Source organism: Convolutriloba macropyga, chromosome 5 (assembly GCF_964194025.1).
Source record: "Convolutriloba macropyga chromosome 5, txConMacr16.3, whole genome shotgun sequence".
NCBI classification, from domain to species: domain Eukaryota; kingdom Metazoa; phylum Xenacoelomorpha; order Acoela; family Convolutidae; genus Convolutriloba; species Convolutriloba macropyga.
This window is the reverse complement of record NC_134472.1, coordinates 35,476,338-35,489,839: the sequence shown is the minus strand read 5'-3', so window position 1 is coordinate 35,489,839 and position 13,502 is coordinate 35,476,338. Positions and strand designations below refer to the sequence as shown.

The 13,502-nt window shown below is 37.9% G+C and overlaps 2 protein-coding genes across 3 annotated transcripts in view; both read right to left on the bottom strand.

Moving 5' to 3' along the window:
- The window catches only part of LOC142339354 (ATP-dependent translocase ABCB1-like), a 105,612-nt gene extending 97,866 nt beyond the window's left edge, over positions 1-7,746 (bottom strand). The window contains exons 1-2 of one of the 2 annotated variants that reach the window (XM_075389350.1): positions 7,342-7,746; positions 4,071-4,224 (exon numbers count right to left, since the gene is read on the bottom strand). In XM_075389350.1, coding sequence (XP_075245465.1) covers positions 4,071-4,224; positions 7,342-7,557 — 370 coding nt within the window. In that variant the 5' untranslated portion in view covers positions 7,558-7,746. The remainder of the gene's footprint in view (positions 1-4,070; positions 4,225-7,341) is intronic. The other variant, XM_075389351.1, reaches the window with a different exon arrangement.
- LOC142339355 (uncharacterized) overlaps positions 1-13,502 on the bottom strand; it is a 243,356-nt gene that overhangs the window by 106,161 nt on the left and 123,693 nt on the right. The gene's annotated exons all lie outside the window — the stretch shown is intronic.

Genomic DNA, 13,502 nt, shown 5'->3' with positions numbered 1-13,502 from the left:
GCCGCGCAACAAGCGAACTTTTTGCAGTTACATTTAAAAGGAGACGCTTTACGATACTTTCTAACCCTACCAGAGGCTACCAGACTAGTTTTTGCGGATAGTATAACAGCTCTAAGAAATAGATTCACACAAGACGACTTGAGAGAGATCAGAATAATAAAGTTGGAGAACCAAAAAGTTCAATCCAAAAACTGATACAGTAAAAAATTTCTTAGTAAAGTTAAGAACTGAAGCAAATAAAGCATATCCAGCACCCGAAATAGTAGTAGCGGCAGCAGGAGGAGGTGATGCTGAGGCTCGTAGATTTGAAAGAGAGACAGCAGCAAGAAGACTATCATTTATTTGAATGAAAAAGGCAAGGAAGAATTTTAAGTAGCCTGAGCGGGTTCATATTACAAGCTGACTTGTTCACTGTTATCCATCTAACAGCCTTCTTCCGGAATCACCCAAGATGTTGACTTTGACCGCTATTGAATGAGAATCCATTTGACAACTGGTAAGATGAGAGAATTGTAGATACCCAGCTTGACGACTGTTTTGATTTTGGTGGCTACATTCCTCTTAAGGCTCAGGATTATTGGTGTTCTTCAAAATCTTCAACAAGGATTTTTAACGTGAGGTCTATGCCACATGACTGCAAAGTCTTTGATCAATTTTGAGCTCTGAAGCCTACTTCCCAGGATCTTAAAGCAACTGTCCATTCCTCTAAATGTTATCTTAGAACATTAGCCTGGAGAATTGCATCTGGTTCTCATCCACCCATATTTCACAATTTTGTCGAGATCATCCTGAGTTTCCCCAAAACGCGTTCTTGATAACCAAAACCTTCAGTTCATCCGCAAAAATAAAAGGACCAGAGAACTTCAGGAAAACTATTGATGAATATAAACAACAGTAAGGGTCCTAATAAAGATCACCATTGGACGCCACTAACGGCTTGTTGTTGTTTAGGCAAGGATTTCTCTAAGCCTCAAGACTGATATTGCGAGGGACCGCCAAAGATATTTGTACTTGATTCCACCAATACATTCACCAACGCGCGCTGCTGTTTCACGCTCTTTATGACATGCAAGTATCTGGTTCGTCGCTGTTGATTTTGTTTTTGAAGTCTCCTAACAGAGGGCAGTAGGAAGACCTCATTTGAGAGAGGAATACTCTTTCTTTTCGAGAGAGTCCTGCCTCGCCTCTGTCAACTTCTTCGTGGGTCACGCTGGGAATGGCGTGAAGTAATCTGTTGGGTTGACTGTTTCTCAAAGTACATTCTACAAATTTGGTGCGTAGGATCTTTTGCGCTTTTGGAATTTTCATGTCAACTTCGTATGTTACTTCACAGTTTCGTGCAAAAGTGAAAAGCATTTCCTTCCTTTTATAGGTTTCGTCAGTAGATAATCGCAATGGTGGTTGGGGTCATGAATTGAGGCTGCAAACTGGGCTGCCAACAGTTTGCAGTGATCTTCTACGGGGACATTTCTCTGTTTCTCGCCAAAGATGGTGAATTTGGGTCATTTTGTACATCCAGTCGTTTTGTTTACATTCAAGTTTGTTCCAATTTGTTTTGGAAACATTCAAAGAACAGCAATGAGCAGCATAGGTGAAGGTGTAACGAGTAATGGCTTTGTAAACAGTCGTTAGTTGTTCTTTCCGCAGTCCGCATGATTTTGATGTGAGGAATTGCAGGATACTGTTTCTCTTCGAGGCTCTTCCAATCGCGTCTTTCACATGATTTTTAAAGGTCAGCGAGTGCTCAACCTGAAATCTAAGCAGGGTAAGATCATTGACTGTTTTTATCCGGTCCGGACCCAGAACAACATCTAAATCTTCTTTCCAGTCCGAGTGGGAGGTGGAGAGTAGAATTACAGAGCACTTTGAGGGCGAGGGAAACAACTGTTTTCTGTGGAAGAAGTTATTAAGATCTTTAACGTATCCATTGATGTTTTTGACAGCTTCTTTGTAGTAGAGGTGAGAACAGTAGACAGTTATGTCATCAGCGTTACAGACTTTAACATCGTCTCGCGGCTGAAACATATCTTTCAGATACCAGCAGAAGAGAAAAGATGAGATCACACCTCTTTGAGGTACCCCACTTCTTAGCTTTTACGTTCGATACTTGATTTCATCGAAATTCCTTTTTTGTTCTCTTCGAGTGGGTATCCTGAGTGCCACTACTTGAGTTTGGTAGATTGGACTTCAGTATGAACTCCTTGAGTAGGTTAGGATTCACCGTATCGAAGGCACAGCAGTTCTAGCTGGGGACCCCTTCTGATTAAAGCCGGGGACAACAGACTGAATGAACACACTTAATGCCGTTGTAGTTGAGTGTTTCTTTCTGAAGCCGTGTTGGAAATGAGGAAGAGTTATATTTGAGGTCAATACAGGTAGTAGTGTACTTTCCAAAAAGCGTGCCACGGATGAGAGTAAGCTGACTGGTCTGTAACTGGATGCCTGATCCGCTGGTTTCAACAACGAAATAACTATTGCTTGCTTCTAGATTGCCGGTATCCTGCAGCAGCTAAAGCTTAAAGTGGCCAGTCCTGCTAGATATTCACTAGTGATTGGTCCTGTCTTCTTCAGATGTAAATTCCTGATTCCATTTGGCCCCAGGGCACTATTGTAGGTGGTCAGTTTTAGAGCTTCGTTAATCATCTTAGTCGAAACAATGAAGACTCCTCCTTCTACCTTTTTTCGCTAGTCTTTTGTCGTTTCAGCTTGCTTTTTCAAGGACCCTGCGACCTCCTTGTTGAAAAGGTTGGCGATTTTCTTTGGATCCTTTACTTCTTGGCCATTGAATTTAATGAGTTCATTTTTCCATTCATTCGTTTGACGGTGTTCAACAGCTTTCCAGTGGTCAGATGCTTATTGCGTTCCACGAACTCTATCCACTTATCTTTTCTGTGTTTTTGTAACAAGGATTGAATTTGGTCGTTCTTTTCTTTGATTAAACTTCCATCTGCTGATGTGTCACGTTGCTGGATCAACTCCTCCCCCATTCTGGTTTCTGTTCTTCCAAATGACGTTGTATCCGTCAAAAGTTATCTGGGACTCGAGGGATTTTGGTCTCCTGTAGAAGAGCTATGTCAATATTGTTGTCTTTTTGAATGATTGATTATTTTTCCTTCTTCTTTCTTATTCCGTTGTTTAGTTGAAGAATATTTAACGTTGTTAAAGAAGGCTTGGTTGGCTTGCCTTCGCACTTTAAACAGAACCATGATCGAGTTTCCTCACTAATTTGTCCAACGCAGCTGTAGTGATGCCATATCTTGCACTTGAGACATTCGATGGCACAATGAGTTACAATCAATCCACATATTTCACATGGCCATTTGCTCGTGGTTGAACACTCATGGCAGGACCATGGTTGCTTTGTGTCTCCGATGCATTTGAAGTGAAACTATCTTCTGCATATTACACATTCAATGCATCCTCTGGTGCCATTCTTCCCGCAAATACCACATGGCCATCTAGTGTCTAGTCCGGGGTTATATTCTACGCCAGCAATGAGAAATAGAGCACGGATCAGTGTCGCTGGCATGGGATGATCCAGAAATAAAAACCCGCCGGCGAATTCCCGACTAGCAGTCTCGAAGTCTGGAAAGATCCAGGATATATTTGTCTCCGTTTGGTCCGTCGATCCTCGTAAGTTTCATTGGAGTCCTGACGGTGCGTAGAACCAGGAGGCATTGCCAGGACTAACGACTTCTAGCACATCAGAACTGACAATATCAAAACGGACGCAATGTCTTCTGTTGTCTAGATAGTTAATGACAACTTCCAACAACCATCCAACAACAGACATGAGATTTTATGTCTTCTCAGTAGCTTCGATGAATTGCACAATTAAACACTAGCAGAGCTCTAACAAGGATGCTCCGCGACTTAATGTCCTCCGGGCTTTACCAGTTTATTCCGTTTTTGAGGACGAAAGCCAAAAAACGTCAGACGAAAACGGTCTAGCCAAAAAAAAACGCATTTAAAAGGCCGCAGGACTGATATAATTGCAACAAATTTCAATTGAGACCAACTAAACTACGGGTAGCTCCAGTTTATGCTGAAACACTTTGACGGGTTCTTACTTTGGTTGCCGAATCCATCTTTCTCTGGTTCAATCATTTCATCAATGAGATCACCAAATAGAATAAGAAGCAGTGGCATTGCTATACCCAAGCCGACTGAAGCGATAGCTGCCACTGATAAAAGCAGGTAGTCCACGCCTCTGGCATAGCTCAACTAAACACCAGCAAACGTCTTATGAAGTAACCTTAAATTCATACATAAATAAAAAAGACAAGGCATGATCAAAAACTTCAAACACTAACAATTAACATTTACGCCACCAATCCTATTATCACTCAGAATAACAATCCAACTAGAAAATCAGTTAAATGACAGCAAAAAACAAACACAGCTGGCAGATTGCCAGAAAATAGCCGCAATAGCTTCGCAGATTTGCATTCAAAAAAAGACAGACCAAAAAAATTGGTCTTTTCATTGAAGGCTGATATGTTATATTTTGAATAAAAATCTGTATACGTTATTGCCGCCTCTATTAGCTGCTCTCAAATAACCTTCATTTAGAGTGACACACACCCATTTGACCTTATCTCTTTGAAATAAAGTAAACAAAAGTCAATTTCAAAGTGAAAAAGTCATTTTTGAGAGTGAGGTAAGTCAAGTGTGACCAAAAATTTAATCAAGCGAATGAACAAAAAAGCTCGCTCCACTTAGAGCGAAAAATGACGTCACGCACGTAATTCAGTTGAAATTGCATGAACGAATGAACAATAAGCAGATTTGAAGTGGTTGTGACGTCATATGGTCGTAACAAAAATCTTGACGACGAAATAAAAAAAAACATAGCAGGACAAGTCCTGACGTCCAATTCAAAGAATTTTCATTGACTAAACAATAAACGACTCATAACGGACTATGAGTGATTTGGGGAGAACCATTTCGAAAAAAAAATCAGATAAAAAAATTTAAAAAAAAAACAAAAAAATCGGTGTCAAAATGCCACATGTGAACAAAACACCACTATCCAGAAATGAAAATTTTGTTGACACAAAAAACTAGGCCTAGAATGAGCTATTAATGGATTGGGAAAACCATTTAGAAAAAAAACCGATCCAAAAAATCGAAAAAACAGTAAAAATCAGAGTGAAATTGCCGCATGTGAACAAAAAAAAGGGATTGCCGTTTGTGCCTCACCAGTACGTTATGCGCCCCCCCCCGTTACACAGCACGTGTCATTAAATAGTAAATCACTATGTAAAAATATTGCACCATCGTCTAGGGGGTGCAAATAATATGCGCCTACTAAGCTGGGGGGGCACAAACGGAAAAGATCCAAAAAAGCACTAGCGAGAAAGCGAATTTTTTGTTCAAACACCGTCTTCTAACTCTACTTTAAAATTAGAGCAAAAAATTTTACGCCACAAAACCACTCGCTCTTTCGCTCCATTTCTTGTTTCGGCGTGACCAAAATCACTACTCCAATTTGACCTCAAAAATCATGAAAATGTGTGAACAGATCTTAAAAAACATAGTCGGAACAATTCCAGAAACGACTCGAAGTGAAAATCTTTTTAACCGCCATCTAACTACTCATCAGAAAAAAATTGGCTCCACTAATTTATGATTTTCTCGAGAGCAAACCAAAAAACAAAAAATTAAAAACAAAAAAATCAAATATGTTAAAATATGATTAAAACATCTGATCAAATTTTGTCGTAACTTGAGATCCCGAAATAACTATCTCTGTCAAAATTACTTCATCAAAACAACTAGTATTTACTAAAACCACTTCAGTGAAGGTTTTAAAAATACTTGAGGCCAAATTATGAAAAGCTCTTAAAAAACTTGCACTAAAAAAACTGGAATAAGTTAGTAAATTTCTTAATATTACAAAAGCATATAAATCCAAAGAAAAATTCTTTTCACCCAATAGCGCATCCAGATGCTCGCAAATCAGAAGTCAAGTCATAATAGTCTAAGAAACTTGTCTCAAAAAACAGAAAAACCGAAAAAATGCAAAAAAAAAATTAAAATAGTTTCAATCTTCGCCATTTTTTGTCATATTTCTGCACAAAAAAATGATTCATATCCAAAATTGCCCATAACTATTACTAAACAATTAGAACAACTATTATGAACCCTAAACCTCTACAAATGCCATAAAAAATTAAGGAATAGAAACGGCATTCAAAAACAAATTCAACAAAAAAAACTATAAAAACTAAATGAGTTTTTTTTTAATAGTACAAGGAAACATAAAGCCGAATAAGGTTCCTTTGCAATTAGAGCAATGAAAACTCGCAAAACAGTGAGCAAATTATAAAAGGGTGGGTAAGATACTCGTGTAAGATTTAAAAAAAAGAAAAACTCCAAAAAATGAGAAAAATAGTTTAAAATTTCTCAATGTTTCGGTAATTTTTCCTTAAAAAAATGATTTATACCAACAGAACTTTAGTCAATTGGTATCTGACAATTCCTTAGGTAACAAGCTTCTATTCAAATCCCACTTAAGCAGTAAAACAAAAAAACAGGTTAAAAAATCATTAAACTTCGTCTAAAAATAAGCATAACTGATCAAAAACCTCCAAATTAGCATTAAAAATCAAATTAACTACCTGAAACCTTCAATTCCTATCAAAACAAACCTAAAACTAATACAATATCATAATCAAACCTCATAACCATCAAAAGTTGCAAAAAAAAACTGCTTTTAAAAGCCGCACGTGAACAAAAAAAATTCGCTCGCTTAGAAAAAAATTTTTCACACGTCAAATTCTCGATCTCTCAAAAACAGCGGTGTGAACAAAAACCACTCTCTTTTCGCTCCGCTCTTCACTTTTTTTCAGCGCCAAAATCACTCAAAGCACCAAAGCACAAAATTTTTTCACGCGTTTCATTTCCCGCTTCAAATTCACTCCAAAAATTGATTAAAAAAAGGGACTTCTCCAATACTCCTCTTCGAGTCGTAATAAAAAAAGACAGCGCCCCAATACAATTCAAATTCTTTGAATTGTAAAAAAAACCAAGAGAAGGCCAATAATAGCCCCAGCTATCGCTGTGCGGCTATTAAAAAGAGGCACCTACTGTATCCGTTGTTGTAAATAAGTCTGTTGGAAATAAATCAGGCGACCTCTTGGAAGAGCCAGAGCACTAGAGCTCGTGGATAACTCATGTCAGGCGATTCAATCAGATGGGCGTTTTAATTCGTTTTCAATTCCTTCTACTAAAGAACAGTCCCTAATCTTACCTCTATTTCAAAGTTTAATCGAATAACTTATAATTAATCAGATCAATTTGTGTTGTTTTATTGAACTTAAAATTTGTCCTCCTTACCACTGAAAGTATCCCGACTTTCTTTATCGGCTCTTCCTCTACGGTAACATCGGACTTTGACACCGTCGCCGGTGCCTTCTCGTTATCTTTCGGTTTTTCGAAGCTGTACCCGTCGATGTAGCCCTCATTGGTATAAACCTGAGCTCTTTTCGAGTCAGAATCATGATAGCCATTTTCAACTGGAATTGTATCGTTTTTACCTTCAGTCGTTTCCATTATATAAACGTGTATAAAATTACAGTGATGCAAATTTAATATGCGCACGGCTAAAAACAGTACTTAACTACATATACAGCGTTCCAATTTGAAGCAGATAAAGCGCTTTGTTCAAACCGTTTTCTATGCTATAAAAGTAGCCAACAGTAAAATAGAGCTGCAGCGTATATTTTCTTTATAACGCTAAAACGTAAAACACAAACACAGCACAAACTACTATTAGCACAAATGAGCGCTCTGTTCGCTTTAAAATATGAACTAAATTCTCATTTAGAACAAAATTTTTGACCAGTCAATGCTGCTGTCAATGCGCGTATAAATACTTGGCGGGGGGAATTCCAAATTAAAAAAAAAACAATCTTTTCGTTTGCTCCCGCTTCCCACATCTTATGCACGCACCCCAAGTTACAGAGCGCTTGTCATTGCAAAATAAAATACGGCCGATTACCCTCGGACTAATTTCTCTGTGCGGGGGCGACCCAAAGTGAGAGAGAGAGAGAGAGTTTAGGCTTCTGTGGGTCTTTCCACATGGGTTTGCACCCTTCATATAACGACTGAGCTGAGCTTCTGCACCGGGTTACAATGTCCACAGCTGCAGTTGAAAGCCCAGGAACATAAGTTGACTTCCGAATAACTTTTGAAGAAGTAGTTCCAGTATATTTTTGTTAAATATTTCTTATCAATTTGATCGAGATCGACGTTCCCTACTTTTCGTATTATATTTAGTAAATAACTGGTTCTTTTCCAGAAGTTTTCATCAGCCTTCCTTGTTCTTGTTTTATTAATTGTTATTAGCTCGTTTTGACGTGTGCTTAACAACCCTTCATTATTGTTTGTTTTAATGGGTATTTTTATATTGTAAGATCCTTTAAGCAGTGAGATGAGCATTAATAGATCATGCAATTCAAAGTAATATGACAATGGCAGCAACTTCAGTGTGGTCAGTCTTTGCTTGTAACTAATTTCCCAGTTACTGATTATCCACGACATTGCTTTTCTTTGAATGCGCTCGATGTCTTTGCTTTCGGTCTTATTCGCGAACCATGCTTGTGAGGCATAACTTATGACTGGTATAACGTAGCCGACATATGCATTGAGTTTTGTTGTTTGCGATGCAAGGTTTGATATGTTTCGTTTTAGGAGATAAAACGCTTTCCAGGCTTTGCTACAACGTTTCTTTATATTCGCTTTCCATGATAACTTAGTAGCCATAATTATACCTAGATCTTTTTGCTCGCTTTTATTTGAGAGAGTTTTAGAGTTAAGTATAAAGGAGTGCCAGTTTTTTTTCGTTTACTTTAATCGGCAGGATGTGACATTTGCTTTCATTGAGTTGCATATTGTTGTTATGGCACCATTTTTCGATTTTTTCCAGGTCACTTTGTATATTTGCTGCATTTGTTGATACAAGCTTGAAATCATCTGCGTATCCAAACGCAGAGCATTTTGATGTTTGTTGTTGAAGATCGTTTATATATATTATGAAAAGTAGGGGACCTAGGAGAGATCCTTGGGGGACACCACTGGTTACTGGTACAGTTTCAGATTCCGAGTCATTTACTTTCACGTATTGTTTTCTATTTGATAGGTAACTGGCTACAATCTTTAAGACATTTCCCCCTACACCCAGGTTCTCCACTTTGTTAATCAGAAGATCGTGAGGAACTGTATCGAACGCTTTTTTGAAGTCAAGGTAAAGTACAAAAATTTCGTTGTCTTTTTCGTCGAATTCATTATACAACAGGTCTAGGAAAAGCAACATCTGGGTTACTACTGATCTATGCATTCTAAATCCGTGTCGTGATTCTTCTAGCTTTGTCTTGACAATTTCATATAGTTCGTCGAAAATTAGTTTTTCTAATACTTTTGAGACGCTACATAAGAGACTAATAGGGCGGTATTGTGCAATCAGTGCCCGATTCTCATCCTTAAATATTGGTACAACTTCACTGATTTTCCAGTAGGATGGAAGAAAGCCTTTGTTCAAGGCAGTTTTGAAAATCAGAAAAAGGGATTTAGACAAGGCTGGCAGATTTTTTAGTACCGTATTTCCTATCCTGTCTGGGCCGCAGGCTTTGTTTGTTTGAAGTTTTGACAGGATTTCTTCGATCTTACTCTCGTCTATTTCAATTTTATTGTGCTGATGTTTATCGAAGGAGTTTTTCTTGATTTGATTGGTTTTAAGGAAAACTTTAGAAAAGAATTCACTGAAAAACGCACACTTTTTCTTATCTTCATTAGTTTGTGCATCCTTGTACTTCATTGTTTCCGGGTATCTACTACTTTTATGACTTGACTTGAGAAATTTTTGAAGATCCGAAAAACGTCTACCTTGAAAGACTTTACTTTCGAATTCTGCTTGGTCCTCATTCAAGGAATTTCTTAATCGTTTTTCCATTTTCTTCAGTTTTATTAATCTCGCCAAGGTGGATTTCTTTGATGTTTTTCGTTTTAAGGTTGATATTATTTTAATAAGGTGGGACGAATCTTTGCTTACCCAAGGAGCTAAGTTTGATCTGTGGGTTGTTGTTTTTGGGACATTTTTGCTAAGAATTTTGTCTAGCCATTTGTACCATTGAATTACTAATTGATCTACGCTGCTGTAGCAGTAGGGATTAAATGGGTTTTTCTCTATGTATGAGTTCAGGTCTTTCCAGTCAACTTTGTTAAATGCGTATTTTTTATGTTTCGTGTCAATCGTTGTCGTTTTCTCAATTTGTAGGGTAGTTATAAAAGCGTCGTGGTCAGATTTAAAACTCTTATTTAATTCCTTGTTCCTGGTCTTCGTGATGACAATGTTTGGGTTATTGGTTAGTAACACATCTAGCTGGTTTTGTGTTTTCTGATTTATGACTTCATGGAAATTGAGATGTGATAATTTTTCAAGAATTTGGATTTCATATTCATTTTGGGAGCTTAAGGTTTTCCAACAAGTGTGTTCGAAATTTATGTCTCCTGTTACGATTATTGATTCACAATTTTCTTCTTCAGCAAACATTTTCAGGTCTTTTATGAGGTTTATCATTTTTTCGACAGGCCATCTGTAATTACTTTGCTTAGGGGGGTTGTAAATGCAACAAATTATCATTGGGACATCCTTTGGGGTAACTTTGATAGCAACGTACTCGTCAAGATTATTATTACCCAGGATCACCCTTTCATGCGGTAAGTTCTTGACAGCTATGAGAACCCCTTTATGATTCGATTTATGATTGTCTGTGAGTCTATCTTTCCTGTGAATTGCATATTCTTTTAGGAAGAGGCTTTCATCAGGTACGTCATCAGTTAACCATGTTTCGGTTATGCATAGAATGTCCAAGTCATTTTCAGTTTTTACGCAGTTAGAGAATGAATAGCGTCTTTTTAGATTTAGTAGGCTTCTGGCATTAAAGTTAGTATTTTCAATTGTGTTTGTAGTCATGGATTTTTTACGTTTTCATTTTCTGTCTGATCAACATTTATGTCTACCCATTTCTTATCAATTTGTTGCTGTAACTTTAAATTTCGTATTCGTATTTCGTTTGATTTTGTGCCGCTTTCAAGCATTTGCCTTCTTTTTTGCAAAAGGTCATTTTCAACAGCCTGTTCTTCAGGGTTCAGTTCTTTACTTATAAAGATGGGCATTTTGTAGTTTTTCATTTTGCTGAGTGATAGCAGTATTAGGCGTTTACCATAATCACTATCTATTTTGACTATGAGGGTTCGACTTTTACTTTCACTGAATTTTCCAACTCGTTTTAAGTCAGTGACATTGCATGTAATTTGCAGGTGCTTAGTGACCGCTTTGACTTGTTTTAGATCATGCTCGTATCGTTCACGACTGTTGTTTGATTTCAGTTCAGGAATGCCTCGGAATCTTATGCCTTCATAGTTTTCATGGTTTTTCGGGGTTTTTTGTTGGGGAAGTTTTATTGGTTTTGGCTTTGGTTCTGTTGGGGGGGGGGGGGGTGGGGGGATGTTTTTGGCTTTTCCCCGAGCTCTTGCTGGATTGAATTTAGTTGGGTATTGACTGCTAGGTTATTAATTTTATTTCAGCTCTTAATTCCTCAAATTCTTGTAAGAGTTTTTCTGTTTCATTGTTTTTTCGAATATTTGTGATTTGGTCCAGCAAAGCATCTTTTTGTTTTAGGTCAACACAACTTTGGCATATTAAGAGAATGTTGTTTAGAATACCACTTATACACATAATAATTTCATTTGATAGACCAGTACATTTAGGGGTAAGATGCATGCATTCTCCACATGCTACACATAGAAAAATGGCAGATTTATTTTCAATGCTCGTTGAGCAACTTTTGCATCGGTTGTGTTTTGTTTTTTCTTTTTGCTCTTGACTCATTTTGTCGTTTCTGTTGATTTACTTTAGTTTCAAAAATATTTCTATCGTTTTAAAAGATTGTTACGATCTTTATTAAATCGACGTTCGTGTCAAATGATAGTAGGAAACCGTGATCTCCGTGCGGGGATCTATGGTTTATTGAACTTGTTACTTTTGACCGTGATCTCCGTGCGGGGATCTATGGTTTTACTGGAATTACTTGATATACGAGGAGCTGCTGGAGGAAGGATAGAAAAGAGCCCGTGACCGCCGTACGGGGGTCTATGGTACTCTAATCTACTCGAAAAAACTGCACCGACAACCGATATCACGGGAACACTCGAAAACTTGTGGGTGCTTTTCAGCTGCTAGCTTGTTCGTATACAAAACTTTGTTTTTTAGTAACGATACTATTTGGCCTTTTCCTTTGTTGTTAAGATGGACGTTGTCGTTGTCTGAAATTTGAGGACTGGAGTAGATAGCGTCTGCTAAGCCCCGAAAACCCCAATCGTATTTTTCGGATAGCTGATGAAGTTTTCGATTAACTGCGCGATGGCGAAGCAGGTCGTGGTCCTCGTACTTGGATTTAACTTGTTCAATTTCGTGTTCTGGGGGAAAACGTTGTGGGATGCCAAAAACAAAAACGTTATCGGTAACTTCAAAAAGGGTATTTGCTAAATCACAGATACTGTCAACTACTTCCTGCACTGGAGTGTTAGAGGGGAAAGGGGGAATTCGAGCCTTTCAAAATCGTCGTTCACGCCAAGATTTTTCACCTCAATGCGTTCCTCTGCATCTGAACCGTACAATTAACTACTAAAGCGCTACGAGCAGCTCAGCAACAATGCCGAGGCACCACCTTTACGTTTAATTTTCCAATAAAAACTCAAGCGAGCATATTGCGGTCAAAAACTTGATAACCATTAACTTCATATCATTTTATGTTTTTGTTTCCTAATGAATATATAGCTATTCCATCTTTTGATTTGTCATTTATTGACCTCCGAAAAAAAGGTCAAATGAGTTCAATGGTGCACTTTTTGTCAAAAATAATGAATTACACTCAAGGTCATTGGCATATATGTATCATATGTAACATTGCTGTCTAACGCAGTACTTCCATTATTGGTGGCTGTTAGTTCAAGCTCCAACATTTTTACAATCTCAGTTAATTTGCTATCAATTGGTGCTACCCTTAATTTCTATATATTTTATTGGGTGGTTTCCGTTTGCGTCCCCCCCCCCCCCCAGCTTAGTGGGACCATTTTATTAACACCCCCAACCAAAACTGGAACACTCACATCAACAAACGGATAGCTAAAGCAAACAGCGTCCTTTATTTACTCCGAAGAAACACTACCTACAATGTGGTCATGAGAGTTTAAACCTGCCTCTACAAATCGCTGATACTGCCAATTCTCCTATATGGCATTGAATGCATATATTTGTCAAAGTCAAATGTTTCCATCTTGGAAAAGTTTCAAAAGAAAGTAGTGAAATCGATCTGGCTCATACGTGAGTCGAACTGGACGAGAGTCCCCTCAACATATTGTTGGGCAAACAAGCCGTCATGTTTTCACAAGGATATCAGCACATCAAAAGAAGGATTCACAGGTGGATCAACATG